The sequence below is a fragment of the Ptychodera flava genome, chromosome 13, assembly GCF_041260155.1.
Source record: "Ptychodera flava strain L36383 chromosome 13, AS_Pfla_20210202, whole genome shotgun sequence".
NCBI lineage: Eukaryota > Metazoa > Hemichordata > Enteropneusta > Ptychoderidae > Ptychodera > Ptychodera flava.
The window spans coordinates 13,225,503-13,247,016 of record NC_091940.1 but is presented as its reverse complement, the minus strand read 5'-3'; the positions used below and the strand labels follow the sequence as shown (position 1 = coordinate 13,247,016).

General features: G+C 36.6%; 2 protein-coding genes across 2 annotated transcripts in view; both read left to right on the top strand.

The window, feature by feature from the left end:
* LOC139147482 (ATP-dependent DNA helicase Q4-like) overlaps positions 1-21,514 on the top strand; it is a 54,093-nt gene that overhangs the window by 10,171 nt on the left and 22,408 nt on the right. Inside the window, exons 7-9 of the mRNA XM_070718592.1 lie at positions 9,761-9,897; positions 11,116-11,388; positions 20,217-20,399. Coding sequence (XP_070574693.1) covers positions 9,761-9,897; positions 11,116-11,388; positions 20,217-20,399 — 593 coding nt within the window. The remainder of the gene's footprint in view (positions 1-9,760; positions 9,898-11,115; positions 11,389-20,216; positions 20,400-21,514) is intronic.
* On the top strand, positions 2,584-3,705 carry LOC139148679 (uncharacterized). Its single transcript, XM_070720168.1, has 2 exons — positions 2,584-3,183; positions 3,381-3,705. The coding sequence occupies exons 1-2, from the start codon at positions 2,880-2,882 to the stop codon at positions 3,458-3,460; spliced, it is 384 nt and encodes a 127-aa protein (XP_070576269.1). The 5' UTR covers positions 2,584-2,879; the 3' UTR covers positions 3,461-3,705.

The window sequence follows — 21,514 nt, the reverse complement described above, 5'->3', positions numbered from 1 at the left end:
AAATGAACATGTCAGTGCCAAAAATATGCAAATGAGGGGAAAAAAAGGAAAAATCCTGCAAATGGCTAAAACTCAGTAAGCATTGGTCAGATTTGGTTGAAACTTAGTATGCAGATTTCTTTAGGTATTCTAAATTATGTGTGCAAAAATTGGGATGAAATTTTCATGTTTGTATTTTTAGGGTATTTTTTCCGTTTTTAGTCAAAAAATCTTGTTCTCTGAAATCGCTCGTCTGATTGCTATGAAACTTAATATTCATGTTCCTCAGGATGACCTCAGTCATGCTTGTACAAATTGTATTGATATTGTCATATTTGTAATTTTGGGGCAATTTTCCCAATTTTTGATAAAAAATTTTTTATCCAAAAACTACTGATTTGATAGCTTTGATATTTGGTATACAGGTATCTAAGATTAATCTCAATATAATGTATTGAAGGTATGTTGAAACTGGCAAATTTTTTTTATTTTTGGGGCAATTTTTGCCTTTTTTGGTCAAAAAATTTTTCTCCTAAAACTTCTGATCTGGTAGCTTTGATATCTAGTGTACAGGTTCCTAGGGTTTATGTTAATTAGATATATTCAAAATTAGGATGAAATCTGCAATTTTGTATTTTGGGGGGCAATTTTTCTCATTTTTGGTCAAAAAATTTGTTTCTCAAAATTTACCAGTCTGATTGCTTTGATATTTAGTAAACCTTTTCTTAGGGTTTTTGTTAATAAGAATATTGAAATTAAGATGAAATCCGGAATTTTGAATTTTTGGGGCAACTTTGCGAAACTTTCAGTTTTACTGGGATATCTTTCATTTTGTATTTTCAAGATTTTTTTTGGTAATTTTATACCTACTGGAACTAAGAGTATATAATGTGGTGATTTAGTAAGCATTTGATATGGTAAACTGTATTTGGTGTTGAAATGCTGTAAAAAAATCCTGGCAGATTTTGAAAAAATTCCAAACAAATGCCAATAAAAAATTCAGCCAGAGAAGGTTGGCAGATCGTCCATGTAGCCGACACGAACACGAAGTGTCTGTTACCGGCTACCAAAAACTATGAAAAATAGTAAAGAATGAGCTACAAAATCACTATCAGTTTTAAGTTGCAGGTAGAATAAGTCTGTGCCTCTGTAAAAAATACTATAAAAATAGTAGAAAGTGAAGAACCAGCTGAAAGTTAGTTGAGGAGACCTTAACCGCATATCATTTGCATCTCATTGTCGGCTACATGGACTGTGTGCCGAAGGTTTGGCCAAAAGAAAAGGTGGGAGAGTGGGGGGAAAAATGTACAATGGATCGGATAAAAAAGATAATGTACCTCATCGATCTTCCAGACACCATCCCTTATCAAATGGTCCACCCCGATGTATTTTTGTGCGCAATTAACCATGCAGTGTATTTTAGTTTAAGATGTCAAGTTAGGTAAGGATTTGAAAGGAATAGTCAAGTTCACCACAGTTTAACTTTATCTCTTGTGTCATCATCCTTGTGTAATTGGTTTAGTTTGTAAGTTGTTCCAGATGTGGATGCACCAGCTGTTCTGGAAGAACAATGTTTACTTTTTCCTGTAGGGTTTCTGAGTTGATGATTGTATGTTGAAATTTCTCCATGTATCTGGTGTATGGGCAAAGTGTAAACATTGGTTGCATGTTATGTATTTCAGTCTATGTCAAATATTGTAAATGAAAAATCAAGAATAGTTTACTCTTACTGTATGCTTGTAAAAGATAACATATTTGTCAATACATATACAGCCTTGCAGAAGTAGAAAAGGAAAAGAAACTGATCAAATTGCTGTAACATATATTCACTCTCTGTGCCTGTATAGGTCTATACTTAACTATTTTATCATTACATTCAGCTGTTGTTATATCTTTATCACTCTCCATTGGCCAAGGCACACTTGGGGTCAATATCATCACTCTGTGCCAGTCTGTGTATGTCAGTCTGTCTGTATATGTATGTCCATGTTTCATACAATTGTTGACTTGTTTTGATAACTATATGGGAGCGAACAGTGATGTACCGCTTTTACTGACTTGGCTGATGGGGAAGTAATAGTCTAAATACTATCTGGCAGGAAAAGGGTTAACCTGTTAGTACTGATACAGCTTTGATTCTCTTTGACTGCTGAAATCTGGAAACAAGGAGATTGCCATCGGCCATTTTGTACAGCATTTGTTATGCATATAATAATACGATTTCATGTTAATATCTTTTATTTGGCATGATCAAGCACCCTTCTTAGATTCATTACATGAAAGTGAATACAAACAGTATGCGGTAGATTATGACTGTACTTCACATATGTACATGTAAGGCTATTTAATGAGACTGACTGAGAAAAGTCAACTCACAGTAGAAATCTCTACATTTTTTCCAGTAATCTTTCCTTCCTTTTAACACTTTTCCCACTAAACAGTATCACCTTATCTGCTGTCAGTATAAAGCAGTGTAGAGCCAAATCTACTGGTATATGTATTTTTGCCCTGTCTGCTTGTGTAAGGGGTGAACCATTTGATTTCGGGGGGGGGGGGATGGAGGAAATGGGTGGGGCAACAAATTTTTTTTTCCCATGACTGTGACAGCAAATTTTTTTTCTATTGTCAGTCCTGCATCAAATTATTTTTTCTGTATGCAGTGGCGAAGCAAATGATTTTTTCTCGCTTGCCAATTTTTAGTACAATATGCTATACATACACGTTATTGGTTCACAACCGGATGTTTTAATAACTTGTTGTATTCATGGTTCTGCTATTAAAATTTTATGTACAACAAATAACTAGTAAAAAACCAGACTGACAAACTTGACCAGCTGTACTCAAGCTGTGTAGCAGACGTGGAAAAACTCAACAAGAAATCTGCGTCATACCAAGAAAGTATGGTTTTCTACCACTCTCTACAAGCCAAGGTCAAGGCAGTTGTGCAAATGGTAAATGAGAAAATGGCCACCATATCAGCTGTGCATGAGAAATACAAAGAACTGTACGGAGCTAGCCAGCAGGCAGCAGCCAATAACAGGAGAGCTGCTAACGAAAAAAGAAAGAAGAAGAAAAGAGCTGCGATATCAGCATCACTCAATACCAATCCACATGTCAAGGCAAAGTGCCGAAGAGAGATGGCAAAGGACATCCACTCAACTGACATTGTCACTTTATTCAACAGACAAGAGAGGGGAGACAAAGGTAGTCATATCAGCAGATTATTTTGAGTGATTACTTTGTTTATGTTGGAGTAATATAAAAATGCATATAAAAATCACCAATATTAACGCTTTTGTCCCTTTCCAAGTGAGAAACCTTTTAATCAAACACAAAACTACTGCAGACAATTTTTAATAAAAATAACAATTTTCCTTTCTTTCAATTTTCCTTTCTTACAGGTGCTCAGCAGGTACCTGCATGTACCGAACCAAAAAGATATGGGATCTGCCTACTGTCATCCATGAAGCTACTGCCATAGTCTCCAGTAGAGTAATAGTAGCCTGGTTAAACCAGACGGCTGATCTGTTCCATCCACTGAACAGATCAGCCGTCTGGTTAAACCAGGCTGATAGTGACTAGTATAGAAGTGTAGTGATCATACAGTTGTGAAAGTCAGTACTATAGCTGTGTTTTATATAAATCAGTACTGTCAACTTCTCAGGAAAGAAGTCATGTTTTACAAAAGTTGTGTTTGTATTTCATTACTTGTTATTGTATTTTCATTGCAAGGAGAGACAAATATTTTGAGAAATATATTGCTTTTAAAAGTAGTTCATTGAATCGTATCGTTTGTTTTAATTTTCAGTAGATACAGATCACAGCAAGTCCAATGGTTCCCCTTTTAATACTGACTGTGTCAATGCTTTATTGCAACATATTTAAAACACTGTCATCACAATGAAACTTTGAACATTGTGTAGTATTGAAGTTTATTTATATGCCAGATTTTTTACATCAGGATTCACTCTAAAATATTGAAAATATTAGTGCCGCCGTAGGCGGCCGCCCTCCAGCGTTTTTTTTTAAAATCAGTCCCAAACTTTGGTGATTTTAGCACATGGCGACAAATTTTTTTTTTCTCTCCTGTCTGTTTGAACAATTTTTTTTTCTCAAGCCATTGTTGGATCAAATTTTTTTTTTGTCCTTCACCTGCCGACAAATTTTTTTTCCCCCAGATCCTCCATCCCCCCAGAAATCAAATGGTTCTCCCCTAATAGCTATGTTTTCAGGGGCCTTCAAATGTTCAATTTTGTGTTAAAATGCAACATACAGGTCATGTTATGATTCACTAGTTTGACTTGATAGTGACATACATTGTATGAACTTGGCAGGAAGAGGGGTTAAAGCTGAAGGAAAAAAGTGTGATAAACACTTTAATGAACTGCACATGGCTTGATACTTGTTCCTAATCTGTCTGTCTGTTCCTCTCAAGGGGTGGCAATCTGCCAAGTCGTACCTGGGTCCATGGAAATTATTATTATACACTCCAACAACATCCTGTCATTCACGCCCTTGACAGGTCACAGGAAGGTATTTTAATACATCTGTCAGCACTCACTTGGGTGTTGACGGAACAGGATGTGTGACTTCCTATGAAATCTCTATCCTTGGTTGGAAAAGACACTGATGACTGTTTAAATGACTCAAATGCTCTTCAAATTCAATAGAACACCTTCAAGACAGGAAACAAGGTTCAAGCCTTTGCTGGTGCCAAACCAAACCAAACTAGAAGACTTGACCATTCTATGCACATGCGTAGCAGATACCTGTGTACTCACCCTTCCTGTTGTTGCATCCACAAATTTGTAGATTTGCTGTGTTTTCTCCTGGTTTCTCTCACAAGGGGGTAATGTCACCCCTCTCACAAGTGGTAATGTCGCCCCCTGCTTGAAGATTAGTTATGATTAAGGAGCGGACTATAATAAATTATGCAAATGAAGTTATGCAAATTAAAATTTTTCACGTTACTAATAAGTATAAGGTTATAGCATCAGTCAAATCTCAAATAAAAAACACTCCTGTTTCTTTATTTTTTTCCAACTAGTAAATGTTGAATAAATCAGAAACCTACACAAATCATTCATACTTCATTAATTTCATTTCAAACAGAGCATTGTAATCTGGAGGCAACTTGATAGTCTTTCGACTGCATCCCTCTGCTTGTATTACTTGGATTAAATCAACTGTTACATGTTACATCACAGACAGTAATCATGAAGTGCAATGCTACTATAAATACTCTGTGTCAATCATAATCTCAAACCTCATTATAGAAGGACGACATGTCACACTCACCCTCTTGTGATTGTTTAAGGAGGGATATTGATTCGATAGGGGATTTTTGCAATAGTGCTTCCTAGAGAAAACACCCGGAAATGCATCCTTGTTCTCATGTTACAGGTAATAAGCTTTATTGTATTGACTACAAATCAACACTGAAATGTGTTAAATGCCATAAAACCCCTGTAGGATACTCCCTTTTCCATCCTAGTATTATACAGTACATTATGTAAAGAAAGATAATTAAGAAAAAATGTTTTGTCTTTGCTGTATATATTATGTGTACAATGTCACTTTCAGTCCATACCTACAATCAGTAGTTGTTGAAGAAGCACCTTTTAATTAACAATGAATAATTTAATTAATAAGGTCAACACTGGCCATACCACTTATTGACATGTTTAACTTTATCAAATTAAGGTATTAGTGGTGTTCACAAATTCATACTTCCCTTTGCGGTACTGTAGAGGGCACTATTTTATGCATAATGAATGTTTTCCATTTATAGCGAGTTGCTGTCGTTTAATTTGCATGTTCAATGCTCATGAATTTACTTTGCATACATTAACATATTTCTGCAGGCTCCCGTGTGCCTTTGTACCCTATGAATATACCTATACAAAATATCATATCAGCTTATTTTGAGAAAGTGATTGTTTTGGTAGAAGGAGGAAGAGGCTTATTACTTTTTGTACAGTTCCCAGAATCTGACATATGCTGAATATAAATTTACACAATTATTTTCAAAAGAAAGTGCTTTCATGTTCAACAGAAACATGCTGTGGAGAGTTGTTTAATATTATTTTTTGATGTCGAGTGGCTGCAAAAAATAAAATGCATTTTCTTTCCGCCCTGTGTATTCTTTCTATCACATGACATCTTGCGCGTTTTTCGAATTTCCAGCTGACTGGCAAAGTGTGTTCCCCATGCACCATGTGATACTACAGTGCAGATGACAATGCCATACCATGCCTGACAGTGACACATGTTACGTGTATTGCTGTAATAATCGATTAAATACGGAAGTTGGAAAGAAATTTTTTAGGATAGCGAAGGAAGTTGTACACAAGGGCGAAAAATCAAGAAAGTTGAGTAGACTTCGACTTGAAAAAAGGCTTGTCAACCTGTTAGCATCTGGTACCTTGTTTGTTTTGCCGGTCACTTGGTAACAACAGTGTTGTGGATCGCATAGCCACGTCATGTGATTGATAGTAAAGGATAGAAAATCCATGGAAAGCATCTAGCTTTGAACAATTCAAGGTCTCACAATGAATTCTCAGTACCTTAAATGTGATTTTGCCACCCAAGTGAGTCATAAAAGTCTCAGGCAGTCAATCATGTTTTCAATATGGTAGATTTCTACAGGTAAAACACATGATTACAAATTACAAAATTCGAAGTAAAGTTTTAGGTCATACAGGAATTTGTAACAGAAATGCCTGGAAAGATGAATGGATGCAGAAGTGTAGCTAGTTTCACAAACCAACAGAACTTTTGCCATGACAACTAGTCTTGCATTTGCGTTAAAATTATTTATCATGTTACTATCTCAAACTCTTACTGCGGTTGGAAAATTATTTATCATGTTACTATCTCAAACTCTTACTGTGGTTGGAAGTCGACTTTTTACCCACAGTGCATTTCAATATCATGCAGTTTGACCCCTTAGCACAAGACAAAAGCTATTTACAAGGTGAGGAGAATTGTATGAAAAAATAAAGTAATTTGCTGAACAGAAGATTAACCATGTATTAGTAGCTACCTCTGTGAACAAACGACAGAAGACCAAATACATTTTCCCCCTTGACTGTTTTCCTGCTAGACATTTTTATTCTTGAGCGTATACCTGACATTGTGTGGTGATTAACAGTCCCTCAGTGGAGGGACTGTGTGTGAGTTTTTACCATTTTGGACAGCAATCACTAACGAATGTACTCATTATCAGAGTGCTTTCCTGTTCCCTACGTACTACTAGTAACAACACCTTGAAATGCCAGTCCCTGTCAATCAAGGCAGTGTGAATCTTTGCTTGCAGACGTCAACTAATCCACACATTGGAGCTTGTGTGGTTTACGTGTCGAAATGTAAACCGATCTAAAATTTTGTGAAGACAGCAATTCAGTTTCTGTATACATCACTCCTGTTCATTGACCTATGTATACATACACATGCAGTTCTAAAGGACATGGAAAACCATTCACTTTGTGCACCTTAAAGAAAAAAAAGTGAAGCACCTTGCTGTTGGGTGTGTATAGACACTCCTAATTTCCAATCCCAGGAAGCCTCATTAAGTGGCATATTTTTAGCTTTATGCAGACTTTCTTCCTATCTGGGCCCCAGTGGAATGGAACAAACATCAAATTTATACATCTCACTTCCTTTATGATTGCACTCCCAAGAGCCAATTATTTACAAATATATTTGTTCAACAAGCTCATTAAAATGGGGTTTTGTCGCTGAAACACTTTGAAACAAACTGTCTCCAGTCAAGAACAAGTTGATTAACTCATTGCAAATGTCACTTTAGAGTGTCTACAGTCAAGAACAAGTTGATTAACTCATTGCAAATGTCACAGTAGAGTGATGTTTAAGCAATAAAGCACACCCAGCGATGGTATACCACAAGATTTTGACCAGTTCACAACATATATGCAAGAGCAATAGCGAGTGCATATATGGTCAAAATCAAGGCAGTGGTATACCGTCGCTGGGGTGATTTATTGCTATTATATCATAACAGTATATTGATATTCTGGCGTGAAACAGTGAAAAACGGAATTTCGTTCAAGCTGAGAGCTCGCGCGTATGCCAGCTGTAGTATATCACCAATATACCTAGGTTCTTTTCACGTCTCGACCAATCAGATCGCTGTATTTGCACCATCAATACACTGGTATGATATAATTTACGGTATATCCGTACAAAGATGTTATGAAAAATTGTGTAGCAGCCTATCCATGCATTACCCAGTCAAAGATTAACCCCATATTATCTAAGACAATACAGTGAGTGCATTTTTTCTTTCCAAACTTCTGATAATGAGTTGCACAGAAATTTTATCATTAGAGTTACAGTAATTGTTTAAGAGCTGGCGTTGAGTAGAACCTTGAAGTCGTAAAGCACATGATTCTATTTGCTGGAGATTCTGATATACCGCAAACGTCATTTATAGACACATGATGGTCATCCTTAATGGCTTATGAAATGTATAGTACGTGTCTGAAAGTTGCATTTCCCTTCATAATGGTAGCAATCTTGTCACCTTGGGAGACAATGACTAATGGAATCAACCTTTTCTTATTTCGGCAAATTGCACTAGCAAGCGCTGACCTCCCATGCATGCAAAAATAAGATAATTAGATCGATAATACTGTTGCCCAGTGCTCAAATACAAGTTTTGTTCTTGTATGCCGTACGTAAACAAATCTGTATGGCATGGGGAGCTACATGTATTGATATCATTTAGCATAGCTTTCAATTTTGGTTTTAGATTTCTTGCAAGAGCTTTAGTCAGATTCAACTATTTATACAAATTATGATGAAATTTGCATAACTTAAATTTTGCCAATCATCCATGATTTAGTTGAAGCAACTTTTTCTCGAAAGTACCTGTCAGATAGATATGATGTAAAGTGTATTTATCGTCCTTATTTGAGGGCATTATTATGCAAATAGAAATTTGGATATAGGTGAATTTTACGGGCCTTGTTCCTCGTTTTCGGTCAACACAACTTCTCTGAAAGCACTTTTCTGACTCCAATGAAAGTTGGGATAACCGTAATTGCCACAATGTAGGTAACTTGTACTGCAATTTCGTCCAAAATTATAGTAAACCAACTGTCAGTGTAATAATATTGGCCTCATGATTATATAATCTTCGTTATAACATATTATATAATGTTCACATATTTTACATCAAGTACTTTGGCTTCTGGTGAAGCTTGGATATATGGTGGAAATTCTTGGTACATTTAATATGATTTTGCTACCTAAGTAAGTCTTGAAAGTCTATGGGGGGGTCAACACATATTTTTAATATGGCATATTTCAACAGGTAAAACATAATATTACAGTAGTAAAAGTAATGTTTTAGGTTATACAGGAATGTAATGCCAGAACTGCCTAAAAAGATGAATGAGTTTAGTTGTTTCACGAACAAAGAGAACTTTTTTGCCTTGGCAGCCATTACATTTGTGTTAAAAGCATCTATAAGATCAATTTCTCAAACTCTTACTGTGGTGAGAGGCCTACTTTTTACGCATAATGCATTTCACTATCATTGTATTGTACTGTAGTTCCCCCACCCCCCCCCCCCTCAGCACAAGACCAAAGCTATCTAAGGTAGCAAGAATTAAGTAGAATGAGATGGAAGGTAATGATATTTGATACAATATATAATAAAGTCAAATTTTTATCATGTCAGGTCCAATGAATTCAGAGTACAGTGTCACTAATGTCATTATTTATTTCTGTTTCTCCACCCGGACTGTCTTGATAGGTCTCTCAACTTTAGTGGTGTTATCCACTGGTGCAGGGAAGTCATTGTGTTACCAACTGCCGGCATACATGTACTCTCAGCGTTCCCCGTGTATCACTTTGGTCATTTCACCTCTGGTGTCCCTAATGGAAGACCAGGTACATGTAATCAGTTTTTCTAAATGTGATTTTTACTTTCTTTCCACCCTTATCCTGCCAGGCCTATCATTTCCCTTCTGTGGAGTCTGTAAAAAGCGGTAATGAGCCAAAATGTGTTCGTGTATTCACCTGCCGTAGAAGGTTTACAGTGTCGCCGGTGAAAATCATGTACTCTGTTTTCAAGGGCCGCATACATGTGTGTGTTCAAGCGTTTGTGAAAAATGCAATGCATGAGATACACGTATGTTATACCTTGCAGGATTTATCCATCTTGACCTATTAGTATGAGACATGCATATGTATGAACTTGGACAGATAAGGGTTGAAAAACCACTGCCAAGTGTAAGCCTTGGGGAGAGGGCTATATCATCAGACTATGATTACCAGTGAACACTGCCATTACTGAGAAAGCTATTATGATCCTTTTACTTGGATTGAAATGGGTCAGTCAATGCCATCATTTAAAGCAATTTACACAAAAAGGGGAAGTCATTATTCAAAGTGCTATCGATGTGAGTGTATCAGAGCAAGGGTGTATGAATTCTGTTTAATCAATGGTATATCTGCATCACTGGTATTGTGGAAAGGTTAAAGTCATGAGAACTGACAGTTTTTTTGTCCAAAAATTATTTCTAAAAACGAGGAAAACTTTCCTATTCATTAAATAGCTTAATATTTTCACCAATATTATACTCTTTTGAGACTTTCATGCTTTGCTTGTCAACTTGAAGGTTTTATCTGCTATTGGTATATTTTGATAGTAAAGTACAGGTTAGAAAATGTTTTTTTTTTCTGGAAAAGATCTTAATACATTATTTGAATGAACTCAAGGAACCCTGCCTTTGATAAGTTTTATACCAGACAACTTCTTGTTCTCTTATATTGTAAAAAAGTAATGTGTTCTTCAATAAACCTGCCATCCATCGTGAATTATTCAGTTTTTCTTCAAAAAATATCACGAGGCACAGACAGAGGGAGTACCAATCACAATTAGCATCATACGAGACACTGAAAAAAATGCAGCAAAAATCTTCATCTTTACTCAGGTGCATAAACAAGTTACCCACAATTTAGCAACATTAGAATTTTATCCTAACGCTTAATACTTTTCAGTTGACATTGAACCCCTAGATGTACAAGCACCTTCACAAGGGCGTGTATGGCTCAGGCTTTATGCTGAATAAAGGTGAATTAAAAAAAATTCTGCTTACGATGCAGGTCCTTGGTTTACCACGCTGCCTGAAAGGGGCACGACTCCACAGCAACATGACCAAAACCCAGAGGGAAAAGGTAGTCAAAGAAATCGTGGATGGCAAAGTGCAAGTGTTACTGGTGTCCCCCGAGGCCCTGGTTGGAGGAGGCTGGGGGAGGACTGGCTGCCTGCCCCCAATATCACAACTGCCGCCAATCGCCTTTGCCTGTATTGATGAAGCCCACTGCGTGTCCGAGTGGTCACACCACTTCAGGCCGTCATACCTACGGCTGTGTAAGGTAAAAACAGCATTCACTTACATCAAGTTTACACATACATTAAGGTATCAATAAACATGCTTCAGAAAGCCTCATAGTCAACCCTTTCACCCTCATTTCCTAGTGAAGAGGTCCAACTTTGTCATAGAAAACAATGGAATTGGGCCAAACCATGGCAGTGAAAGGGTTAAGTTAGAATGGGAATTATAATATTTCAGTTTGAAGTGGTAGACTTGGATTATGAAAACATCAACAACCATTGTAGGTACATGTAAGTTATCCAAGGGCATCCATATTTCAAAATCACTTTCAAGTAGGTTTGCACTTTGCAGGGATCTGCTGGTTTATATTCCTGCCATAAATGGATTCCATACGCATATCTTTTCCCTAGTACCGTGATTAGCCTAGCCATCAAACACTAGCTAGTTCAGTTTACCTGTATTGCTGCACATGGCATAACGTCCACATCGAGCTCATCTAGTATATCCCAGCTGAACCTACATTTAAAACTTGAATATGCTGGAAAAGTTTTGGCAAGACTGGAGATTACCAGGGCCACTTCATAGACCTAGGGGGATAAGGTGCTTCATAAATCTAAGGAGGCCCCCTACCACACCCTTTTTGTGTTTTGAAGATTGGGCCCAGTCAGTTTCTGTATTTAGAGAGCAAACCATTTCTACTGTCAGCATAAATCTGTTAATTATCCACACTGATTATTGGTAAAGTGAATGTAATAGATTAAGTATTATTATTAATTCAAAAGCTCTGTGTGGCACAACAGGCCAAGAAAGAAAATGTAACAGACAGTCGTGTTTTATGAAGCCACAATTTTTGCATGCTTAAATTTACACAAACCAGTTTTTTTCAGTTGTCCTGTAATGTATGCATATCTCCCCTGTACAACTGTATGTACATCTCCCACAATTACTCCTTTACCTGCCAGATAGTATCACTACCCCATCTGCCAAGTCAGTAAAAAGCAGTATTGAGCTAACACCATACATGTATGGTGCATGTATGTATTTTCACTCACTTCGCTTGGTATGTTATAGCAGCTGTATTCTGTAAAAATCATGTTTACAGTATCTCTGTCTTCAGGGACCTTCAAATCTTCAAGTCTTTGTTAAAATGCACCATATGGGACATGTTTTGCTTTACTAATTTTAACAAACTTGACCTGATGGTGAAATATGAACTTGGCAGGTAAAGGATTACATGCAAGGCTGTAAATGTATGTACATCCCCCATCATTACATGTGGCAACTGTATGTAAATCTGCCATAGTTACATGTACAACTGTATGTAAATCTGCCATAGTTACATGTACAACTGTATGTAAATCTGCCATAGTTACATGTAAAACTGTATGTAAATCTGCCATAGTTACATGTACAACTGTATGTACATCTGCCATAGTTACATGTACAACTGTATGTAAATCTGCCATAGTTACATGTAAAACTGTATGTAAATCTGCCATAGTTACATGTACAACTGTATATATGTAAATCGCCATAGTTTCATGTACAACTGTATGTAAATCTGCCATAGTTACATGTACAACTGTATGTAAATCTGCCATAGTTACATGTACAACTGTGTGTAAATCTGTCATCAGTACATGTACAACTGTATGTACATCTGCCATAGTTACATATACAACTGTATGTACATCTGCCATAGTTACATGTACAACTGTATGTAAATCTGCCATAGTTACATGTACAACTGTGTGTAAATCTGTCATACATGTAGTTACATGTACAACTGTATGTAAATCTGCCATAGTTACATGTACAACTGTATGTAAATCTGCCATAGTTACATGTACAACTGTATGTAAATCTGCCATAGTTACATGTACAACTGTATGTAAATCTGCCATAGTTACATGTACAACTGTATGTAAATCTGCCATAGTTACATGTACAACTGTATGTACATCTGCCATAGTTACATGTACAACTGTATGTACATCACTCAAAGTTACATTTACAACTAAATGTATACATTGTAAATGTATACTGTATGTACATCTGCCATCATTACATGTACAACTGTATGCACATCCCCCATCATTACATGTAGTATTGTACAACTGTATGTACATCACTTAAAGTTACATTTACAACTAAATGTATACAACTGTTATGTCCAACTGTATGCACATCCCCCATCATTACATGTACAACTGTGTGTACATCACTCAAAGTTACTTGACATCGTTCAACCAAATGTATATCTCCCATCATTACATGTACAACTGTATGACTTCTGCTATATTCAGACATGGACATTTACATATAGACTTTTATTCTTTAATCCAAAAGAAAAAAATGAATTAAAGTTTCCTTGAAAAAAATCTCAGTGGGATTTCTTTTTTTGAGATCTTAGTATTCAAGGTTTACCGTTTTGTCTTTCTGACAATCAGGAAACATTTCACCATCACTGCTTGTTTTGTACCATTGCACATCCATTTGTCAGGGTTAATGAAAAAACACTATTTTAAAAGTTCCTCTAAGACAAAACAGACACATGTATAAATTATGAATATACAAATGACTTTATTTAAATTGTCCCTGGAATAATAGTACATTCGTATAAAAAAGTTAAATGTCAGTTTTAGAAACAAGATCCTGAAATTAATTACGCTAATGGTTCATAAGAAATCTGTTTCTCAATATGAAAGATTTTTATGTATATTTGTAAAAGCACATACATGAGGAAAACATGGAAATCGCAAGAGTTCATCGTGTCAATTTGTAGGCATCTCTTATCAATAGCTACACAGCTTGTACAATGTGGCTACCATCAAACATGACGCACACATAAGAACAATGAATATATGAAATGACAAAAAAGTTTTTCTGTTTTTATTACACACATATTTCTTCAGAGGTCATTTGTTTTGCTTGTAAATTTGCATGGAATAAGTGATTTGGCCAAGGATCTCTCCCAGTTAAGTTTTGATTCAACAGAATTGAGAATGGATGACCTGGTCTGAGTATACACTCCATTTATTCTTTATATTCTATACAGTGTGTACTTACTGTAATTCGATGTTGATATCTTTTCCAATTTTCCCTAAAAAATTTTACAATTCAACATGGCCGGTCCTGTGCATTTTATGGGAGTCCTACGTGCAGTTTTTGTGAAAATGTAATCGACTCCATTCAGGCAAAGTATTAGATCAGCGAGTTTCCCGTGGAAAGGTATAAGGAAAATTGTTTGTAGCCCGCTCAGACTGAAGACACTGCCATCTGGATTGTAGACTGTCTTTGTGAAATGGTTACCACATGATTTACCGTTGCCTGACGGGCTGAGTCACTTCTTGAAAATAAGTGAACCATGCTAGTCAAGAGCTGTTTTGAAGTTTTCCAGAACTGAACGCTTGAGGTTGAATAGACAAAGATGTTCCACAGGCTGTGGGATAGGTAAAGCCAGTAGCAGGCAAATGTAACATCTCCGCTGACAGGAGTAGCAGTGACAGTCGTGTATATCAGGCAAGCTGGCAGAGGGCACACGGAAAACAAGAAACTCAGCGAGGCAAGTGGTATCCTGGCCGAGCAGGTTTCACTTCCAGTGCTGTGAGAAGGCTGCATTGCGTTCTGTAAACTGATGGAAAAAGTTGCGTCCAAAGTCGCCTGCGGCCGAACTGTGGTCCGATGCTTCTTGATGATTCGAAGGATTTTGAAGTTCACAACGGTGGTGGTCAAAGAAACCGGCAACACAGTGGTGCACGTGAACACAAACAGGAGTGGCTTCAGGGACGGATCTTTGAAAATTCCAAAGGCGTTGCAGAGGAAAATTGATGAATCGTACTGAATCTCGGCTCTGCCAAGCACGACAAAGAGGACGGCATAAAAAGCGGAGAGCATCCACCCGCAAGAAAGCGCCAAGAAGCACCTTCTGACTGTCAAGATGAAGTTGTAGTGCAGTGGCCATTTGATGGCTATGTAGTGTTCTACGTGCAACATTAAAATGAAATACATGGAAGCCACGCTGAAAGTGACTGTGAATGCAACTTGTATTTCACACATTGCATGTCCAAGTATCCATGTTCTTGTGAGACTCGAGACTGTTCCCGGCAAACAAACGGTTATTCCGATTGCAAAGTCAGCAAGAGTGACAGAAAACCTAAAGTGCTTGGAATAAGTCGGTAGGTTCTGCAGTCTTGGAATAATCACTAGGCTGAATAAATTTCCAAAGATTGTGAGGATACTTACGATGGTGATTACAAGCGTTTTCATAAGACAGTGGAATTTTGAGCTGTCTTCCGTGCATTCAAGATGTCCATCTGAGCCGTCCCCAGGCATTGACAGGTTTGAAGAGCTGTCGTTGTACATCACTGATTGCTGTTGAGGTCATCGAAGCTGTTTTCTTTGAAATCCTCCAGCTGTACGTGATCACAGAGCTAGAATTTTGCAAAATTTCAAGAGTAGATTGATCACTGTTCTATCACAGTAGCTGTTCTTTGTGTCGTATCCGGAAACTTTTCGTTTGATTGTTGAAGTCAGTAGCTGACTGCCCGACTCTCCACTGTCACTGCTCCGTTGAAAGAAATGGACGATACCGCACGTAATTGGCAGTCAGAACGCATTTATATTCTTCAGTGATGTCGATCAGAGTCCATATCATACACTATTGCCATCAGTGCTGCTACAGTTTGTTCGTGTAATCCAAATCCGGATGCATTGATGGGAGATACCACAATAAGCAAGGTAAAGATCAACTCTCCGTGCATGTGAATATTATGAACACCGTAGGGAGAACTGCCAAATTCAGTTGAAGTTCACTGTCGCTGTAGTGCATTTGACGCTATTCTCTATAAATAATGTTGTTCAAGAGATCATACATGTACAAGTACTGTATCATGTCGTAAACATGCACGCTGTTTTTACATTTGTTGCTTTCTGTAATATGAGATTACCATTACTGTACGTTTCACGGATATCCATATTAATCTTTTTCCCTTGAGGAGTGCTTATTTTTTGAATTTTTTTTTCTCGACCAATTACACAATGGCATTGTGAATGCTTTTGTCATAATGTTTCAACTGCAAAGTGTAGGGCTGTTTCCCATTGGCCACTGTGAACTAACTTGGTTGGTATGGCAACAAAAGTGGACAATGTCATCTTTTTTTTCTTCAACCATACTAATTCCATTTTGTTTTTCCAATTAACCCCACTCACAGGAGGACTGTAATAAGAAAAATAAACCAATATTTGTGTTTCTGTCAATGTGACTTGAGGAAATAGAATCGGTCGGTCTCAAACCTTTTTGTTTTTGTTTGTGATTGGGTGCAACACATCAAAAAACAGCAAAATAGGCTAAATATGGTACGGTTATCAAAAATGTGAAAAAATAGGGTAAGTCGGTCGCAAACCTTTTTATTTGTATTTTTGATCGGATGCAACACTGTGATATCAAAAACAGCTAATTTGGCAAAATCATGTCTGACTTTTAAAAAAGTTCAGGATTGGAGGGTTTTAAATAGGTTAGGTCAGGTTTTGTAACCTGTTGTTACGTATTGTTTTTCTGTGTAGTATTTTAACAATACCAAGGTATTTTCCTGTCAACAGTTTATTGGTTTGGCTATTAAATATTAGTATGATTATTATGATTATGATTATTATTATGATTATTATATTATTATTTGCCTTTAGTTAATTATAGTGATTGCGTGTTTGATAATGACCACAAATATGCTGAAGTACAATCATTACCTAACCTGAATACCTCTCTGTTCATTTTGTGAGAAATTTATTTCCTGAGAAAGCTATTCTCAGACTAGAGAGGAGGTGGCTAATTAGGTACATCATGTTCAGTGCTTGGCCTTGAATTTCATGCCAACACAAACGAGACAGGAATATCAGTGTTGAAGGTCTCCGCAGCTTGTGTTTCAAACAAAGCTGAACTGTTTTCAGATATGTCTTTGTGAAAAAAGGGAACGGAAAATTTCTTGGTGAAATTGGTTCCCTCACCACAGAGAAATCAGTGTATGCATTTGTGGCAAGATGACTGAGCTAAAATTTAAAGTCTTGTGACAAAAAAAATCTGTGTATTCATATTGAGGCTACATTACTCAGACAGTGTATCAAAACAAAATACCCCATTCAATGATTCATAGTGTTCTAAAGGTGTACAAAGTGGAATAAGTACATTTTAGACAATGTTTCACTGCAAAATTGGAAGATGAAAGGAATCACAACTCAAAGATCAGCAAAGACAAACAGAGAGAGATGACAGTTACTGGCTACCTATTGTAAAAAGGAGAAATCTTTTAACTGTATTTCACACTTGTAATGTCCTTTTTAAGATAGTACACACCTCAAAATCATTCCCTTTTAGGGGTCACCATACATAATTTTGCACGAGAGAAACAAAGCCCCAAATATTTACATGTATCTACTCTTTCAATTCAAAAGGGTTTCCATCCCTGTGTTAACTCTATTTGGAAAAATTGAAAGTTCGATATTCTCTAAAATTAGCCGATGAAAACTTCAGATACTCTGAGAGGTTCAAAATGAGTCCTCATATCTTGCCCAAAGGTACATTCTAGCCTTAAGTAACATTTCTCACTACTTAGTTGTGGGCAGATAGAGGACTTGTATTATGTTTCTCAACAATTACTTTTTTACAAATTACCACTTTTGTGGTTAGCCCCCCAAAAATTGTACTGTTTCGATAACCCGACCTACCCTATTTTTAACCTGCCGACCCTAGACTTTTTAGAGCTATGTAAACGTGGAAGTATTAAAAAAAAAGATAGAAAAATCTGTAAAATCACACGTTCGTTATCTCGTGTTTGATTTTTGCTTGAATGAGGATGTCTTTTGTTTTTATTCCTTTATATGCTATGATACATTTTTCTTGAAATGTTGTGGCCAGTGTTTGATTGCCCTGAACCACTGAAAAATGTGTATTTAAAAATAAACATATTTTGGAAAAAAATAATCCCTGCCTACCTACCTACCCTATTTTTAAATACCATGTTATCAGAACAGCACTATTTATTTTTCGTAGCCTTAAATATGAAGAGATTTTCAAGTCTGAGGCATGCAGTTGAAATGGTCACAGCATTTATCTAACAATGTAACCTGTTGAAAAAATGGGGCGGTTTTCTCTTTCTGTTCATAAATTCTTAACTACCGAACACAATTTGTGGAAATTCTAAGTCTTAATCTATTTTTGTGTAGCTCTGCTTTTCTCGCTTAATTTAGTACAGTTTAATTTTCTATTTTGCTGCACAATTTTTGGAAATTCTAAGTCTTAATCTATTTTTGTGTAGCTCTGATTTTCTCGCTTAATTTAGTACAGTTTAATTTTCTATTTTGCTGCAAGGATGTGGTGTTAAATATTTTACATTTTCTTCCGAAAAAAGTATTTTAATAATTTTTTGATAGTTATTAATAAATACATTTGGATAAATGAAGCCAGGGTGATCCAAAAAAACTGAGGCATAATAGTCACGGGACAAGCGTTTTGCTGAACCTTCCAAAGATCTGTTTTTTCCGCCTTTAGTGCACATGCTGCAAGATTTCCGATTGAAATTTGTGCATTGACAAGCCCTGGTAATATTCAAATCTGTGTCTGGGATTTCCTTTATATACCTTTTTTTTTTTTGTTATGCGCCATTAAAGGTGTTAGACTAAAGTGCTTTTCAAGGAATTGTAACTGTTGCGCCATATAATTTGAATGGAGACTCGGAGAAAAAAATTGCAGACACAGATTTGAAGTGTATTGCCAAGGCTTGTCAATGCATAAATTTCCACTGGAAATCTTGCAGTGTGTTCGCTATTAAAAGGGAGGCAAAACCAATTTTTGGAAGGTTCAGCAAAACGCTTGTCACGTGACTATTATGCAAATAATGACTGTGTACTGTGTGCAGTCAGATTTCCCAACATCAGGGCTTTCAGAAAATATTTACTTTATTGGGGTTTGGAACTTCTGAGAAAAATAAAAATCTGAAACTGAAAGTGTCTATAAGGTATGTAGCTACCTTAAGATTTTGATAGTACAGTGGTTGGAGTGGCCTTTTTTGTGTGTACATGTGCTGAACATTTAACAAGTTTGATTTGTGGTGTGATTAAGAGTTTAGAGAGTGCAGTGAAGTGGCCATTTTTTTAACTTGCGGTCAGTGCGATGAAAAGTAAACAGAATTTGCCTGAATTTTGAAGAAAGCAGAACATGGTAATTAACAGTGAAATTAATACAGCATTTTGCATAGCATTAGCAGTGACATGCATGTTAATATGGCATGACTCGTACTTCCATACAACAGTGCAAAGAACAGCACAAAATTTGTTTAAATACATGTGCATGTAATTCATCTGTACCAATGCACTGTGAGAAACTTCAATCAAGGTGTTATTGGATGACCCTGGCTAGGAAACGCCTTTTTTAAAAGTCGACCCTTCAAACAGCGTCATACATGTTCAATTCAACATAGTGCATTTCTTAAGTGCATTTCTTAATTTGGTTTTGTTTCACTATTTTTTTTTGATGGTCTTTTGAGGTGGTTTTTTTTTCACATGGTGAGCCTGAATGTTATTGAGAATTGAATGTAAATTAATTTGAATCATACCGTACCTTATGTACACAGGAAGTCTAAAGGGGAAAAAGGGATGAAAATCAAAAGCAAAACACACAAGCAACCTTAAATGTAAGCCTGGCGATGTATATGCAAGACCAGTATCAATTCAAAATGTGCAAAATGGTAATAAGGGCACATTTGACCACATACAATGTATACCCAAAAGACATGATTGAGTCAGGCAGAAAAGACCTCATCTGGTTCGAGACTCAAAGACCAATTAATTTTTTTTTCATTGTTGTGTGCCTGACAGGTGTTGAGGGATCGGCTTGGTGTGAGGTGCTTCCTTGGACTCACGGCTACTGCCACGCTAACCACTGCAGCCAGCGTGGCCGAACATCTGGGCATCAGGGATTACTCCCAGGCTGTCGTCAGGGGAGCTGCAGTGCCTGGCAACCTGCATTTGTCAGTGTCAAGGGATGCTAACCGGGATCGGGTAGGAAAAAGTAGCTGTAACTTGTTATTGTTTCAGAGATAAAGGTGTTCCCTTGTGTATACTCTGTTACCAATGTTATTGTTGCATAAATTTCTGTGGGTGATAACTGATAGGGGATAGAAAATGAGATGTTTTTTCAGGTTTGTTTCATTACCCAAGTCAAGTTTAACTTTTGTTATTCAACCATTTCATCCCTATATTAGGCCCAGCCTCATCAAATTAGGATTTTGCAAACTAACTTTAGTCCCAATATTTTGAAATTCATACTCAGAAAAGTCATCCATGCAAACTTTAGCACCACAGAAAAAAATTGCCCATTAACATTTACAGACATTTGAAATTCAAAATAGCTGCTATCTCTGTGTAAACTCTTTGGGGAGAAATTAAAGATTTCAATTTTTACAAAAATGGACTGAAAATCACCCGGAGAGCTTCAAATGACCTCACATGAGTAGTAGCTATTGTGAAAAAACTTGAGGCACATGCTACCTTAGTGTCTAAAGTCCATTTCTTTCAGATGCTGCTAAATGTAATTTCTGTCATGCAAACTGTATGCAGAGTTTATCTGTACCCTGAATCTATATGTATAGTATTGAATGTGCTGCCAATGAAATTAATCCTCTTTCTCCCAAGTGGTATTTATTTCTATGGTTTGTCTATGGAACCCAGTAGAAAGAGGATTAACTCAGAATCATTGGTACAAACCTTTTCTTGCCTGTCTGAAATAAAATAATGTGATTTCACCCTTTCTGTGATTTGTTCAATAATTGTGTTGGTAGCTGGAAGTCATACTATCCTAATAGTCCAGTCAATCTACGAGATTTTGGCACCTAACCCACCACAAATTGCAACATAATTTTTTTTCTTCAGAATGCATTTTAATGAGGTACCCAGAACAACATATTAAAAGTTTACTCGAATCCACCTTGGGGAAATATGTCTAATTTGCATAAATCAAATATGGCGGCCAACCATCCAACAAAATAACATAATTGGCTATATATCACATATTAAACAAGCTATTTCAGTGATTTCAAAGTCTGACACTAGTAATTTGGCTCAGGGAATCATTTTGGAGGTATAATGTTTCATATAGGCACCTCGTTAATTTGCAT